This window comes from Elaeis guineensis, chromosome 13 (genome assembly GCF_000442705.2).
Source record: "Elaeis guineensis isolate ETL-2024a chromosome 13, EG11, whole genome shotgun sequence".
Taxonomy (NCBI): domain Eukaryota; kingdom Viridiplantae; phylum Streptophyta; class Magnoliopsida; order Arecales; family Arecaceae; genus Elaeis; species Elaeis guineensis.
The window spans coordinates 71930104-71947352 of NC_026005.2; the positions used below are offsets into that span (position 1 = coordinate 71930104).

Below are 17249 nucleotides of genomic sequence, written 5' to 3' on the forward strand. Positions count from 1 at the left end.
GCCTTAACATATTTCATAACAGTCATCCCATGCAATAATAATATATTTCATAACATGAACTAGAATTCTATGATAATGGAAAGGGCTTAATAAATTAATTTTTAAAATTTAAATTTTATTATAAAACCAACCATCTTAAGAAATAATAATAGAGATGGCAATGGGAAATGGATAGAATGACCAATATCTGTATCTACTTTATAATTAAAAATTTCATATCCATGCCCACTCCATACCCATTTCGGGTTAGGTCAAGTAGTGATGTGGGTTGGGCTACATAGCATAGATAGGAGGAATTGGATTGGTTAGATATGAAGCTCACCAGCGAACATTATAAAATAATTATAGCTTTAAAATAGAAGATTTAAATTAAGATTATATTAATGATTATATCATTATTTGTATCGGATTTGTAATATTTTATTTAGAATCATATTCATTTTGGATTTTAATCAGATCAAATAAAACATCCTATTTGGTTCGGATGGATCTATGTATATCCAATGGATCCTGAACAACAACCACACCATCTACCATCTAAGACACGGCATCTTCACTAACTTTGGATCATGCATTTGAAAATTGCCACCTCAATGTCCGTAAGAAAGTTTAAGAAAAACATGATTAATTTGCTAGAAAATCGAAACCTTTTCGTTTCTGCTTCAGACTGAAAGAATACATTCAGAAGATATACATTGCCATTGGTCTTTACCACCGCGATCAACAAAGAATGCAAGCAAGAGTATCCACCAATCCATCAAAAGATGTACATGTCCTCCACGACTATCAAATGTCTTCATGCATCCATTAAAAGTCCGTGACGCACCAGACGCATGCTTTTTGCACTTTTTGATGGAGACCCCAGGAGGTACTTAAGAGGCCAAGATTAGCTGGCATCCAATACGCACGATGCCGCCGCCGCCCCACCACCACCACCCTCCGAATATTCGGCCCCAATTATTCACCCCTTCTCCAAGCTATTTTGTTCGTATCTCACCAAATATAAGCTAAGATTATTTTTCTGATAAGATTTTCTACCCTTCTGACATAATCTGATATGTTCTTTATTCTGGAACTGGAACACCTTTAGCTTCTCACTCTGGCTTTATTGGGTTCAGGTAAGCTCCTTATTTCTATCTTCTTCTTGCTTTGTTATGTTTTAAAGGTTGTTTTCTGGGGATTTTCTGTAATCAGTTTCTTATCTCCGTGATTAAATCAATAGAGTTACATTTCATTGCGGTGTAAAATGTTGTTCTATTGGACTTTGGTTTTTTGGTTTGTATAGTTGATTTTTGGCCGAGCAATTTCTTGAGTTGATTTCCTCCAACAGCTAATATAAACACATCTCTGTCTGTTTCATTGTGGAACTGTTTATTTCTCGTTAGTACTATAATCTGAGACTGATCAAACAAAATGATTGATGTTGTAGAAATTTAATCTTTTTGAATTTAAATTATCAGGTTTTGGGCAAGATGAGGTTTAGTAGGTTCTTTTCATTGGTGATTATTTTGAGCCTCTTGAGCTCTGGGATGGGAAGACATGGTGGGGAGCATCCCCTTTCGAGGATTGCTATTGAGAGATCGACATTTGCCATTCATGATTCGGCCTATATTAGAGTTTCTCCACTTGTTCTCGGGTTGGAGGTATTTTTCTTTGACTTATTTCTCATGGATTAACTGTTCTTTGCTCTTGTTAAGTGAGAATTGAATCTCCATAAATGCATAGTAAGCCTAATGTGAAATGAATAATCTATGCATGATTAGGAGCACACTATGTATTACTATGACTGCATTATTTCACTGACGTCTTATGAAACTTGCTATTATTGCTTATCCAAAAAAAGAAAGAAACTTGCTATTATCATTACCAATAGATAGCAGCTGCCTGTTGTATCAATCAATGGTCGCGTAAACATAATATTTTGAACATTCAAAAACTAGCTATATCGCTAACTTAAAAGATTAGACAATAACAAAATATCATTTAGCACAAGAATTATTTTTCCTTATATTAATTGTATTTCCAATTTGATTTATCATATCTACTTTGTTGTGGATCATCTGGAAACTAGGAAAGGTAACAACTCAAGTCAAATAATTTTTTCAGAAGTTCTTAATGAGCATTGTATAGACTATTGAGTTTTTTTTTAGGACTGTACTTGATTATGTATACAAATACAGAAACTCATATGCCTAGAGAAAGTTATATGAATGGGCATCAGCCTATCTGAAGTGCATAATGGACTATTTCCTTCCTTTAGTGGATTCAATTGCATTGTGTGAAGCAATAGCCAAACTTGCACTCTCCAAAATGAGATTTTGTGGTCTACATCAAAATCAAACCACCTAACCACTGCTAGTTTCTAAGAAATTGTCAGACAAATGAACTACGAATGACGCCATGATCTGAATTTTGGAACCACTTTGTTCATGGTGTTGGATTGGCAAAAAATAGGTTACTGCTGATTTATCTTCCCATTGTCAGCATTTCCTGATACAAACACTGTTTTTATCACATCTTTTTGCACATTTTTGGAGTCTCTTATTGTTCTTTGGACCATTTTTCCTTCATCAAGAGCCATCAACTCAAGCTTTTCTTCATCAGAGAGTTCCAACATCTCAATCCTCCAACACAACAAGCAAACCCACTCAGTTCCAATTAATTTGCTTTTCCTTTACTTAATTCATGTCACTAAAACTACTGGAGTGATTTTCTTAATCTGTTTAGTTTTTAAATCTTTTCTATCCTTCTACTGGACTTCATTTGATGGTTCTCTAATTATGTAGAATTGACTTTTAAGTTTTTTGAGCCTCTGATATATTGATTAGTTGATATCATCAGTCGACATTTTTTCACTTATCTTTTTAATTAGTTTACATTTATAAGCATTGTTTCTTGGTGCTTTCATTTTATACTCTTTGGAGTCTTAGTGGCTCTCTTTTACTGGAACTACTTTTCTGGCACTTACCCTATCATACTTGTTACCTCATGACTTAACCATGTATTTGTTTTACTGTACATGATACTCCTGTGTTTCATTTTACTTTATAAGAACATTCACTTGCATAGTTTTGCCATAATGCTACATACTTGTCTGGGGACAACTGGAAATTTGGAATGCACAGTCAGATTAATGCACGACCATCTCAGGAGGTGTGGTGAACAAAGATGTAGGAATTGCTTGTATCATATTAGAAACTATCGATTCTGACAGCTATACTTTCCACCTGAGCAGTTAAATGGGAATACTAGTTGTTTTGAGCAAGCAGAATTGTCATAGGGAGACTTCCCAATGCAAGACTTACCATCGCTTGCAATGAAATATTGGAGAGAGTGCTTTGAGCTATGGAGTTAATGTTTCTACTTCCTGCCTGTTGGGGATATGAATATCTTAGGCATTATTTCATATGCCTGTACGGCTGTACCAACCACACTATTGGGAATCAACTTTTTTTACAGTAACCCCACCTCACCTTTTAGTGCCTTGAATGACTTTGTTGCTTGGGTTTTCTGGGCCTTCTGTCATGTGTGGTTCTTAGACTATTTTCTTGCCACTTCTCTACCTACTTCAGATTCCTAGGTTTCTTGCAAGTCTAGCTTCTAATGTTTTTGTTATCAGCCCATAAATCATCCAAAGAATATTAATTATAGGCACGTGCATGTAAATGCGTGCTCTTTTTAGGATCATGATGTACTTTTAGCTGACATCTTGTTATCTTGTCATCTGAGTTGTATCATTTCCTCATCAGCAGTGGAGCTTATTGGCTTTTACAAGTTAAGTTGTTTAAATTGACATAATTATTTCTTCCAAATTCCAATATCAATTATTCTTCTCCACTGATCAACATTGTTCAATTTTTTCAGTGAAGAATATACTCATCAGAGCTTCACTTTTTATAATGTATTTTTATTATTTATAGAATTAATAAACAAGCAAAGAGAAAGTAATTGTGGAAAAAATAAAAGAAAAGGAAGCCTGCAAGGCTTTTCCTGATGTGTTATCTGTAAAAGTCTGTGGTTTGTGAATATGATGCTAGGATTTTGCTTAAGAGGAAATGCAAGCATTATCATATTGCATCCATTTACACAACTTAAATTTTGTTGTGACTGTTCCATAAATTATTTAATTGCAGATTGCATCTACTTAACATTGAGATAGAGGAGATAACCATTGCATGTAAATGGTAGGTTATGATTAAAGTAAATATGCTTATGCAGATGTATACAATCAAAGTCATTGCTTCATTACTCATTTGGTGCAGTGAAAATTGCCATTATTTGGTAGCTAGATTTTTTTTTGCTATGCTAAGAATATATAGTTGCTTTTGGGCTTGGAACATGGATAGTGCATGTTATGCACAAACCAATAAAATCAAATAGTCCTACAGTCCTACTTCAATACTAAGTTATGTGCATAATTGGTTACAGGGGCAAAATAGTGAATGGGTGACTTTAGAATACAGTCATCCAAATTCATCAAATGATGATTGGATTGGAGTTTTTTCTCCTGCAAATTTCAGGTAAAAATACTTCCCGTGGTAAAATAAGACCTACTTCTCTGAGTGTATCTCCTAGAAATGGAAAAGAAGGAATTAAATAACAAACAGCCAATTAAATTGTGTAGATTGTTTGTCATAATCCAAAGTCTAAAAAAATTGGTCCATGAGAAGTTGATGTTTTTGTATATTTAATAGTTGTTTTTGTTTGTTGCAAGGAAGTGTCTAATCTTTGCATAAGTTGTAACTAATCTCAAAAAAGAAAATCTATTGCGAATCTAATGGCAGTAAAGGATTTATAAAGCCAAAATGATTCCCAGGATTCATAAAATTTAAATGATTCTAAAGAAATGAGATTAGTTTTTTAGTAAAGATTGTGATCATTGTTAATCACATAAGGGATCTAATATGGTTGCTTGCTAAAATTTCAGCACCTCCATGTGTGCATCAGACAATGTATGGGTGGAACCACCATTGCTGTGCACTTCCCCTGTTAAGGTTGTACTGGTTTCCCAATTTTGTCTCTTATTTTAATGTACAAATCGAATTTATGGTACAACAATGCTTGAAAATGTGACATATGTCTAGAACGTGAATGTTGAAGACTCATATATGCTTTGCAGTATCAATATGCCAATTACACAAGTGCTGACTACTATAAAACAGGAAAAGGGACATTGAAGCTTCAGCTGATCAATCAGAGAGAGGATTTTTCCTTTGCATTATTTTCTGGTGGGCTCTCAAATGTATGTACCACAAGAATTTTAATTGTTTGGCTAAATGAAAAGATTATAATAAAATAACCATGCTGTGATATGCCTTTGCACTTAATTCTTCGTGTAAAAAGTTTAGCATGTTAATCCTTTGGGAAATTTATGTTTTTCATATTGTCAAAAGGTAGCAAGAAGACCTCTTCTGAGATTTGAAATTCATATCAGGCCCCATTTGCCATGAATTTGAAACAGGAATCCAAATTTCCTGAATCTGTGTTGTTCTTTCTAAGATCTTATAAAGGGGGAATATTAATCAGTTTTCTGAATAGCGACCAGTGCTTAATGTTAGTCTGTTTTGCTGCTTTAACTAATATTCTACAACATAGTAGAGTAAATTTTGTATCAAGTTTGGAGGCTCTGTTCCCTATATCTATTATCTCATGACTGCTAAGTTATGTCCGCATGACTTGAATTTTGTAGAAATGTACATTCTTACACATCCAACTATGGATGCATTCTAACTTGGAATGTATGAAATGTGTATCCACTGAAATGACAGCCAAAGCTGATTGCTGTTTCGGAAACGGTAACTTTTGCCAATCCAAAGGCGCCTGTGTACCCACGGTTGGCTCAAGGAAAATCTTGGAATGAAGTAAGCATTCTTCATCCTTTTCTTTGTGACTTGAATGTCCTAGTTGCTAATACTGAATCAACTGAAGCAATCTCATTTATTGCTTGCTTTTTTGAACTGTGTGGACCATGTCCTGGAGTTCTAAATCAGTATAAACAACAGACTGTTTAAATACGTTGTACAACATGCAAAGCATGGCTTCCATTTTTCTTCCACTTCCAAATTCTGATGTGATATTCCTATGTTTGGATGATATGAATGGGCAAAATATTTAAGTAGCATTCACAATAAACTTTTATGAATCCTAAGATGGTAGCAAAAACCAAATTTACATTTGGGGGACTGTCAAACAAGACTTACCTACCAAGCTGGGTCAGCCATGTGGGTCTTAATTGGTCATTGGTTCTGATCCAACAACTATGCAATTGGAATGTGTTTGCACTAGATTTCCACTAATCATCCAGATTTTTTTATGATATGCTCTTTTTCTTCAACTCATATATTTTACCCCTTCTACTGAACTGTGGCAGTTTCCAGATTATGACAAATAGTTTTCCTTCCATTAATTCTCTATTGCTGCCCAACTTGGTCCCAAATGTACTCCTTTTCTCTTGCAATTATTAACACAGTAATTTGAGTTGTTCAACATCCTTAATTCTGCCCCTCCTATCTGATGCAAATTGTCCCCCTCGTTTACATTAAATGCAACATACTAGAGCATGATTACTCTTATTCTGGAATTTGGTTTCAGTTTCATATTTAATTGACAAATATAGTACACTCGAAAGGGGATCTCACTTCATAGACTCAATAATCCTATTCATGAATCTCTGTTGATCTGCAGTCATGTTTTGCAGAAAGATTCAAGAAGATGAAAATATCTTTGGGGGATCTCTTGTTCGAAGCCCTTGATTCTTCCAATATTTTGACTAAAGTTCCATGTGCTCTGTTTAGGGCCAACTAATTGTCTAACCTTTATATCTCCTAAAATTTCCTTCCATAGTATTGCCATTCATTTATTCCTCAACAAACAGCACATGCATCAAAGGACCCCCTTTTGGATATTTTTAGTTAATGTGTAAAAAAGGGAAATATAGCACCAAATTGGCTCCAAAAGCCACTTGTCCTCAAGCGCTCTTGTATCTCTTCATGTACCTACCTTTCTTTTTTTTTTTTTTTCTATAACAAGGGGTGGCCCAGAACATGAGGCTCCTATTATTGGGTTCGGGGGGTCAGATGTGTATGTAGCCTTTGCCCCATGTGTGTGGTTATTTCTGTATTTCGAACCCATGAACCTTCAAGTTACAATGGAGCTTACGCTTCCATTCCTTTTTGTTGTCCGGGCTAGATAGTCATTCCAAATACTACATCATAAGCTGTTCAGATGAATATGAGCCATGTTAGGTTCTATTAACTCAAAAATTGTAAAGGAAATACCTTGATGCTTGCCTTCTTTGTGCGAAACTAAACCATAAATCTTTTCTCTTGCTTGGCATCTATTTCGTGTCATCTTGAGTCATCAGATGGTTATGTGATAAGCTATGTACTTTTATGCTTAATAGCAGGAAACTTCCACTTATAGTGGTCCAAACCTTCTGAACCTCTATAAAAAAATATCTCCACATCAAATGTTTCCTTATTCAAAATGTTTTTAGGAGATTGTTCCCTGTACCTGCATCTAAATCCACTCTTGTACCCTAACCTGCTGCTGGTAACTAAGTTTCTAAAAATTTTGTACTATTATTTTATACGTATTCATGTTGGCCTTGCTTCTTGTCATCCTTTTTTCCTAAAATCCATCTCTACTTGTAAGAAAGGGCAGCCTACTGCATGAGACTCTTGCTATTGTCGGGTTTAGGGAGGGTTAGATGTTTGCAGTCTTATCCTCATGAGAGGCTGTTTTTATGTTTGCTGCCCAAAGATAGCAACCCAAAAGGGGAGAAATGGGGGGGGGGGGGCGTGAGTGGGATGTGCATGCAGCAATTAAACTATGTGCTCTAGTTACCAAGTAAAAGAGTGGGTGGGATGTGCATGCAGCAAATTAAACTATAAAGCAAGGAATAAGAGCAAGTAAAGAAATGCAATCACAGACATAAAAAATTTATAGTGTTCGGTGTCAAATTTGGCACTTACGTCCACTCCCCAAGATCTTTGCTTAGGAATTTCAACTATAATCTCCTTGATTACATCTGATTGTTTTAAACGGGCTTACAATTAATCCAGTTGATTTTATCAAAGGTAATCGATCAAACCTTTCCCAACAAGTCTCTCTAGGCTTAATCCAATATACCTGTGCAATTCTGGGCTTGGACTAGCCTTATCCCTCAAATTTCTATCCAAGAAACTTGAAAAAAATACCACTAAATACAGAATGTGAAAATTTAATGCTCAAACATGAGCTCGGTGTAGCCCAATGGAAGTCGCTGATGTAGCTCATTTAGATGCTTTGACTTCCTCTTTGTTGCTTGAGAGAGGACTGAAAAGGTGATTGAATGATCACTCAATTGGTAGCTTAGGCTATTCAATACTTGTTTTCCTCTCTTTTTGAGTGAATTGAATTGTGGAAGGTTTGGACTTGAATACTCTCTTAAATGCACTTTCTTTTTATTGGTTAAGTTTCCTGCTTGAATTCCTTGCTTAAATATCTTCAAAAAATAATTGGAAGAGGTAATTGGATCGTTGGAAAAGCCAACTATTGTTGTCCATATTTTCTATCCGTTGGAGAAATTTTGAAAAACTAGTTGTTAGACTGTTAGACGTAGAGGGGTCGACTCTTCTCCAGGGTTCGACTATTGTTGGCAAGAGCCAACTCGTGAAGCACAATATCTCTAGGCAGCAGTTTGCCTTTTGACTGTGGCCTTGGGATCGACTCATCTCATCCTAGGGCCGACTTGTGAGGCACTGGGGTTGCCTTGTGAACAAGCCATTTTTCACTATTCTCTATCTTCACTCTGAGGCCATTCTAGGGTTGACTCTTTAAACCTGAGGTCAGCTCCAGTCTTGTTGGGGTCAACTCATGAATAGATCAAGTTTCACTTCTCTCTATCTTCACCTTGAGATGTTTATGGGTCAAATCCTTGGGGTCAATTTGTGGGTTGCGCCAGTCTACTTCAAGCATGCGAGTTCAACTCTTGATATCTGGGGTCGACTCCCGAACCTTTCAGGAGTTAACTGCCTTCTTTTTAAGCCTGTAGACATTTAGGGATTGGCTCCTAATGACTAGGGATTGACTCCTTTCTTCCAAAACTTGTTAAAAATTTTGAGGAACTTGAACTTTGGTTATCTTGAAGAGGATTTCTTTTTGGGTTAGCATGTGGCCTTTGAGCAACATAAAAAAATCTTATGCCATACTCTCAAGCCAATATTAGTACCATTTGTACTTAAGTGTTTGGCATCATCAAAATCAGTCCTTGGGTCAACAATATTCTGAAGCTGTGACCTCGAGGTCGCAATGGAGCAACCTTGCTGTAGCTCCAAGGGTCACCCTCTTGAAGTCCATCTCTACTTTTATTATACTATATTTTCTACCTGTTATACTATGCCTTTTTGTGTGAGCCCAGCTGCCTCCACGCACCCCACCCCGACACACTCCACCCCAAAAAGAGACATGGTTTTGTGAATTTAATCATCTTCATTCTTTATTTACTGAATGTCATCCAAATCTCTAATCTTCTGTCCATTTCTTTGACTCTGAAATTACATGTCATATATAACATAATAAAACATGAACCTTTATCTCTATCTAGCATTACTTAGGCTACTATTTTCATCTGTTGAAATTTATCATATTGATTCAATGCTATCACCTATTATAGAGATAGACTCCAGGTTTTTTATTCTATTTGTTATTTTTGATCTGTGGTACTATACCATGTTGACTTAGGTGCTTTCACCTATTTTAATGAATGGACTCCAGGTTTTCAGTTGTATTTATCATCAATGTCAAGGCTGGCACATGGAATAGGGTAGTTTCTTCCAAATTTGTTAAGCAGCATTGTTAATCTTTTCCAAGCAACATGCTAGCGTCTGTTTTCTCTTTATTTCTTTTTAAGGTTGTGAATTCAGAATTTTGTGATGCTAGATGGCTGTAACATGGACAAGTGGATATGGTATCAAGGAGGCAGAACCTTTTGTTGAATGGGGTCTACAAGGGGAAGCTCAAATCCGCTCCCCAGCTGGAACATTGACTTTCAGTCGTAACAGCATGTGTGGTTTGTTATTTTTCCTTGACTCCAGAATCTATTTCAACTTTTGGGATCCATCTGATGATCCAGAACTGAATCACAAAAAATTGAAAGTTCTTCTTTTGAAATGTGCTACTTTTAAGTATTCAATCATGTGATGTCATAATCCTGCTAAATCTAATGTAGCTGGTAATAGCATATGAGAATGTACATTACTTCTGAAAATAGCATTGTAAATATTCAAGCTTTAGTAATAATCAATGGGTTGCCTGCTTCGATGATTAATTAGTGAGAAGTAAAGGCTTAAATGAAAAATTCTGCAAATGACTCTGTGTCCTCAATGCATAATAATTTTGAACTAACATGGAAGAAGATTGTTGCATAGTTTGCAATTGTATTCTTGTTTTAATTTTCAACTTTAAGATCTTGTATGAGTCCACGTTGCTCTGGAAGCTTGATACTTCCTGCAAGATAGGAGTCTATACTTAATTGACTCAGACTTCAAGTTGTTATTTTAGCCAAGCTATATTCAGATAGGGAAACTTCATTAAACATGCCAGTCTCTTAAGTGCATGTCATTTGCCTTTGCAAGGTATGTTTGGGCTGGGTATAATTTTCATTTTGTGTTGTTCAGAATTCTTTCCTTGGAATTGAAGTATGTATGCTTAAAACAGGTCTGTTTTCTTTTTGATCGTTTCTCCCTTCAAGTTTTTTCTTTTGTAATATCAATTTTTGGGTGGAGCCTTTGCTACATATGGCTCTATATATGATGGATTTAATTGGTATTACAGCATGCTTGCCCGGTAAATATACTTTTTTGGGCCTCTTTCATCTCAGTACCTTTTTAGAATATGTTAGTGGCACAACTCCAACAGACGAAGCAGCCTGAATTTCAGGAGTAAGATGTATGACCACACATGAGATTCTGAGGCTAAAAGTTATTCTAGCTCGGGTTGATTAGTCCAAAGAATAAAGCTATTAGACCTACCGTAACAATGGTCTATATGTGGTAATACCTTATGGTGAACCCATGTATTGAATAAGCATGTTATATGAGCCATGGCCTAGTTCTTATATGCGTACTGAGCTAGTCTCTTCCTCCTTGTGTTTATTGAAGTATCATAATCATTTTCACAGGCTTGTAGTAACAGCATTAAGGACTCACTCTTAAATATTTTATCTTCCATTTCAAATTTCTGAAATGCAAGATGATCCCTTAGCCTTTCCTGTAATTTAATGCCTTTCTCATTGATTGTTATTTCATTTAGATATAATCCAACTTAGTTCTGTTTAAAGTGTTCCAGAAGGTTAGTACAATTTCTCTGATGAGGTTTGCCTTTTTGCTGGTCACATGATTTCAGCATGATTAGTTGTAATTAAAATTGAGAATCATGGCAAATGAGTAACCTACCATTTGGTCAATCTAAAAATGCCTCTATTCTTATATGAGTATAATGCTTGTGATCAATGTCCTCTATGATTTTTTCTGATTGTTGCTTCCCAAGCTTGAATTAAGAATACCATGTAGATAATTGGATCATGCCGCATCTTTTTTTTTTTCCTTATTTACAGGTTCACCTGCACGGACGGTGGGTTGGCGTGATCCTGGTTTTATACATACAAGTTTTTTGAAGGATTTGTGGCCTAATTTAATGTAACAATTCATTATTCTGTTTCTTTGTTTGCAGTCCAAGAAAATCTATTGTCAAACTCATTCTGCACACCCAACGATATGATGCATGATGAGTTGTCAGTTGTCATAGAGTTGATCTATCCAATTCTCAGTGGTCAGTATTGTTACATTTCATGTGCAGGTATACTTACAAGCTTGGGCATAAATTATTGAATGGTTCATATGTTTGGAGTGGGACATACAGTTTTAAAGCATCTCCATACCCTGGGCAAGACTCTTTACAACGAGTTGTCATATTTGGTGATATGGGAAAGGTTAAAACTCTCCACTACCTTATAATACGATATATATCAATACTGAATATTGTTCTGCTGATGTCCCATTTACTCATTAAGTCTTGCTCTTATACTGGTAATATAAGCCTTCTGATCTCTGATCATGCCCAGTCCAGTCGGTCCTCTATTTGTGTTCATGAAAGCATAGGATGCAAATGTTTTTGATGATTTAATTTATTGCACCATGATCTCGAAGAAGTCAAATTATAGAACAGGATTTTAGAAAACAAGATAGAGGGAGTGCAACTATCGAAACCCATTGAAAAAAAAATGCAAATATCTGTCTGCAATGGAACTATCGCCGAATTGGCAATGGTTGTCACTTAAATTCCATTCACTATCAACTGGCACCAGACTGTAGCTGATTTAGGTCACTGCTGTTGTTTTAGTTAAATTGTCATACACACAAGCGCCACCAGTTCTGGCACCAAGCATGGATGAAAAGATGATATGATGCAGGCCAGGACCGCTGGGACTAGGTATCCGGCTCTATAAGGTCAGGATGCACATTCCAAAGCAGAAAGGTCTACCATAGACAAGGTTGCAGAAGTGGTAGGTCAAGGATGTCTATGAGTAAGAGACAATCCAAAGTGCAAAACTACTAGGATCAACCCGACAAGACCCGAACAAGGCATGTCCTAACCTAGATAGGAATTGAGTTCTCTAGAATTGCAGAAAATAAAACAATATATATTTGATTTTACAATAATTTCAAAAGCAAGAAAATAACTAGAAAAATAATTTTAACTAGAAGACTCTTAATTGAACTAGAACCAGAAAGCAAGAAACAAAGAAGAGCTAGAAGGTAATCCAAGCTAAACCGATCCCCTCGACATGACCAAAGTTGCACCAGTCTCCTCTCGGGCTTCCCATTTATCCCCCAATGTCGCACTGGCTTCATGCATAAGAAGAAGCACCTTTGAGTTGCATGAAGGTTGCTATAAATTTGCACTACATGAAGCAAAGTCACACCACCAAGAACACTCTCAAAGAATGCTTCAAAACTGAACTCAATTCACTATGATTGAAAAAAGGGAGTACATAGGGTATTTATAGTGTTCTAGGCCCTTACATTGATCGAAATTCATGGGATTCCTCAGAACTCGACTAATATTCAAAAGAGAACTTCTAGAAATAAAAGCTACACCTCAAGAGTGATTGGATGCTAAAATCCAACTGACAGTGACCTAACTGTTGTTATCAGTTAGGTTCGAAGACATGTTAACTACTGTCTGATGATCCACAGGGTGACTTGAGCTTAAAAACCAACTGAAAGCAGGGTTTCTGCAGTCAGAATTGGACCGATAATGTTCTTGTCACCGTCACCACCCTTCTGACAGTAGGCTCTCACCATTGGCTCACAGCTTTGATTCATGATATAACCTCATTTTTTTGGCTATAATTTTGTCATCTGATCTCCAATTGACGCGATTCAACTTGTGTTGGGAAGCTTGATGACAGACAAGTTGGATTGGTTGCATGCAAAAATTTTATTTATGCTATTTTTGGTGAATTTTTGAAGTTGCTTCTATTTATGACACCTTCTGGCACTGAAAACATTGGAGTTTCTTGAGCATTTGTACGTCAATTATGCCTCCACTTATTCATACTTTGCAAACCTTGCCACTAGGCACAGCATATACAACGTTGTATTGTGCCTGCTGGTCCGCAATTTAATCCATGCTAAGTGCTATGGTAGAGATACAATATGCATCCTATATTTATGACGTTAAAGACATGCAAAGGAAAATATACAATTGGGGTCGGTTTTCATGACTTCTATTGTCTGAAACTTGCCACACACACATAAACATTGGATAATTAAAGCATATGCCCCTTACCGTATACGATATGTTATAAATTAAGGCCACTTGAAAAGGAATTTCTTTTATTAATTCTTGAGCCGATATTGATTTAATTAGAGCAGCATCACTGGACATACATGTGGATGCCCTGGCCCCACTGACATCTCTTTTTCTTCTTCAGGCAGAATTTGATGGTTCAAATGAGTATCATGACTTCCAGCCTGGATCTCTTAACACCACTTACCAGCTTGTCAAGGACTTGAAGAATATCGATATTGTTCTCCATATTGGAGACCTATGCTATGCAAATGGGTACCTATCACAGTGGGACCAATTCACTGCACAAATTGAACCTATTGCTTCAACTGTGCCTTACATGGTTGGAAGGTTAGTCTGGTCTGGTTTCTCATCATCAGATTGAGTTCGCTATCTTTTTCATATCAAATGATTATCATATTTAACCTGCAGCGGCAACCATGAACGAGACTGGCCTGGAACAGGATCCTTCTATGGGAATATGGATTCTGGTGGAGAATGTGGTGTGTTAGCTGAAACTATGTTTTATGTTCCTGCAGAGAACAGGGCAAAGTTCTGGTACGATCAAAATAAAAATGCTAGAGACATGAAAGTTCTGAAGTTACCCCTTGCTATTCTATTGTTAGAGTTGTTCTATGCATGTGGCTGTTATGATATCAATATTTAAATATACAGACATGTCTTGGACTGCAATCCTAGGGCATATATAGTGTTCCACAAGTTCCTTTGAGGATGATTTTGTATCATCTTCAACTTTCTTTTCCTTTTATTGATATCTGTAGTAACAAATATAAATATGATCAAGCTTACTTTTCTTTGAAGCAAGAAAACTTTCTATCTTTTTGTTACACTGAGAGGTAATTGTTTTTACCAATGCACTAGTACTCTGTTAAGGAAGCATTAGTGGTTAGTCTTCTGCGGAACTTGTACCTTAATTAGATATTTTCTTGTGGTAATGTACGTTGACTTTTTTTGGGCCAAAAAAATGTCCGAGGAAGGCATGTGCCTGTGTTTCACATTAGTGTATAGCGTATAGCATAATAGCTGCAAGGTTCTTCTGTATTTTGACTTCAAAGTGCCTTTTCAGCCGAAAAGCTCAACAAAAGTTGCTAGTGTACCCTGAGGATTCCCTTTCCCATTCGTTATTAAGATTTTTGATGTTCTAAATATCACTGTCATCCCTTCCTCATAGACACCTATGGTTTGCTTGCGAAGATTTTGAACTTAAACTCACTGTTATTTCTCCAGGTACTCAACGGACTATGGTATGTTCCGCTTCTGTATAGCTGACACCGAGCATGATTGGAGACCAGGAACTGAGCAATATAAATTCATTGAGCACTGTCTATCATCAGTTGACAGGGAAAAACAGCCATGGCTCATATTCCTTGCACATAGAGTTCTTGGTTATTCATCTGCTGATTTTTATGGTGCTGAAGGATCGACGGAGGAACCAATGGGAAGAGAGAGCCTTCAAGAACTCTGGCAGAAGTATAAGGTCGATATTGCCTTCTACGGTCATGTCCACAACTATGAAAGAACATGCCCAGTCTACCAGGTTATATCCTAGCTAACTTGTCATTAAAGGATACACTTTCATCTAGAAGCACAGTCTGGTTGATTCGATTGCTTAATTTACTTTTGTGTATTGCAGAATACATGTGTGCGCAATGGGTCGCACCACTACAGCGGTCCTTTTGGAGCAACCACCCATGTAGTCGTTGGAGGTGGAGGTGCTAGCCTTGCTGACTTCACCCGTCCGAGCCAAATGGAGTTATGTTCGAGACCACGACTATGGATTTGTGAAGCTCACAGCTTTCAACCATTCCATGCTATTGTTCGAGTACAAAAAGAGCAGCAATGGGAGGGTCTATGATCACTTTACAATCTCACGTGACTACCGAGATATCTTGGCTTGTACTATTGATAGTTGTCAAGGGACCACCTTAGCTTCTTGAATGGGACTAGTAGGAATTGTTCTTGGATCGCCTACCATGAAGGTCTACTCTCTGTTTGAAATTGGGATAGTGATTGAGATGGCTTGTTGTTCTATACAGAAGTCCTTGATTGCTTTGTACATGAACAAAATCTCGCATGCTCCTTTTTTTGACATGTTCGCATGATCAAACAGCAAATGCTAGCTTTGGTGCTTATCTGTTAAAATAGAAATTCTTGTTCTTCATTGACTTTGTTGAACCTAGCAAGAAAGATATTTGAAGCAATTTGGTTTGACTTGTTCATTTTGGTTGACTTGTCTGCTTCAAACAATGTTTCTGTTTGTTTTCTCCCCCCCTAAACAACAGAGGAGGTTAATCACCCTCGGAGTGATTATAAGCAGTGCCTAACCCATTGGAATGCTTGTTCTTCCCTGTGAAATAGACTCATAGCATCAGAGAACAGGGAATCCATCACCAAACACAACCATAGTTTGGTAGTGTTTACCTACTATAATAACCAGCTTATAATTCCATATGGTACATGGATGTAATTTTTTTAAAATAATATTTATTTTTATCTATTTATGTATTATATTTATTTTATATGTATTTTTAAAATAGTTAAAATAATTAAAAATTATATGTTGTGCATAGCATACATTATAAGCTATTAGATAACCTTGTGAAATTTTGATTCGCATTTTACGAAGTTCTTGAATCCATCATTTTTACTATTTTTATTTTTAACTATTTTGAAACACTTTCATCTCTTCTTTCCCTTCTTCTTCGATCTTTTCTTTTAAAAGAAGTACTTTAAATGTTTGTTTTTAGCTCTTTTTTAATTTAAGATGAAAATAAATTAGATGAATATCTAATCTATTATCGTATTTGGATCTATTTGAATATAGATAAAAATTTAAGCAGAGTATTCATTAGTATTTATTTGTATATAGTATCTGTATCCATATTTGTCACAATTATTTGTTTGAATATATGAGTTTATTTATAATTTTTTTTAATTTTATATAATATTCATAAATTTTTTAAATATATATAATCATATTACTATTTTATTAATTTAATTTATCATTTATTTAATAATATTTTTTATTATGTAATTAGAATATTTAATTACTTGATTCATACCTTACTCATATTTATATTTTCAATATTTAATTTATATTTTTATTTATTAAAAATAAATATAGATATATATTTTTGTAACCTATTGACATTTATATCGGTATCTATATATATTAATATATATAATAAAATATATTAAAATATAGATATTAATATATTGACATCTCATTTATATTTGATTCGGTTTTAGTACTATATCAATTAATTAAAATATTTAAGTATAATTTAAAAAATATCTCTAATCATCAAGAGTAGCTGCCTTTATTTTTATTCTCGATATTTAAGAATATAAAATAATATTATTTAAAATGTGGTTGGATGTAGTTGGTGGGATAT

At 35.6% G+C, this 17249-nt stretch overlaps 1 protein-coding gene across 1 annotated transcript; it reads left to right on the forward strand.

Moving 5' to 3' along the window:
• The first annotated feature begins 863 nt into the window (after positions 1-863).
• LOC105056096 (probable inactive purple acid phosphatase 1) lies at positions 864-16073 on the forward strand. The gene is given in 15 exon segments (XM_073247772.1): positions 864-984; positions 1091-1118; positions 1461-1643; positions 4429-4520; positions 4928-4994; positions 5120-5242; positions 5769-5861; positions 9922-10051; positions 11597-11678; positions 11839-11971; positions 13979-14184; positions 14266-14391; positions 15082-15391; positions 15488-15588; positions 15590-16073. Coding segments are annotated over 13 exon segments (1836 nt in total). The 5' UTR covers positions 864-984; positions 1091-1118; positions 1461-1472; the 3' UTR covers positions 15792-16073.
• The last annotated feature ends 1176 nt before the right edge of the window (positions 16074-17249 follow it).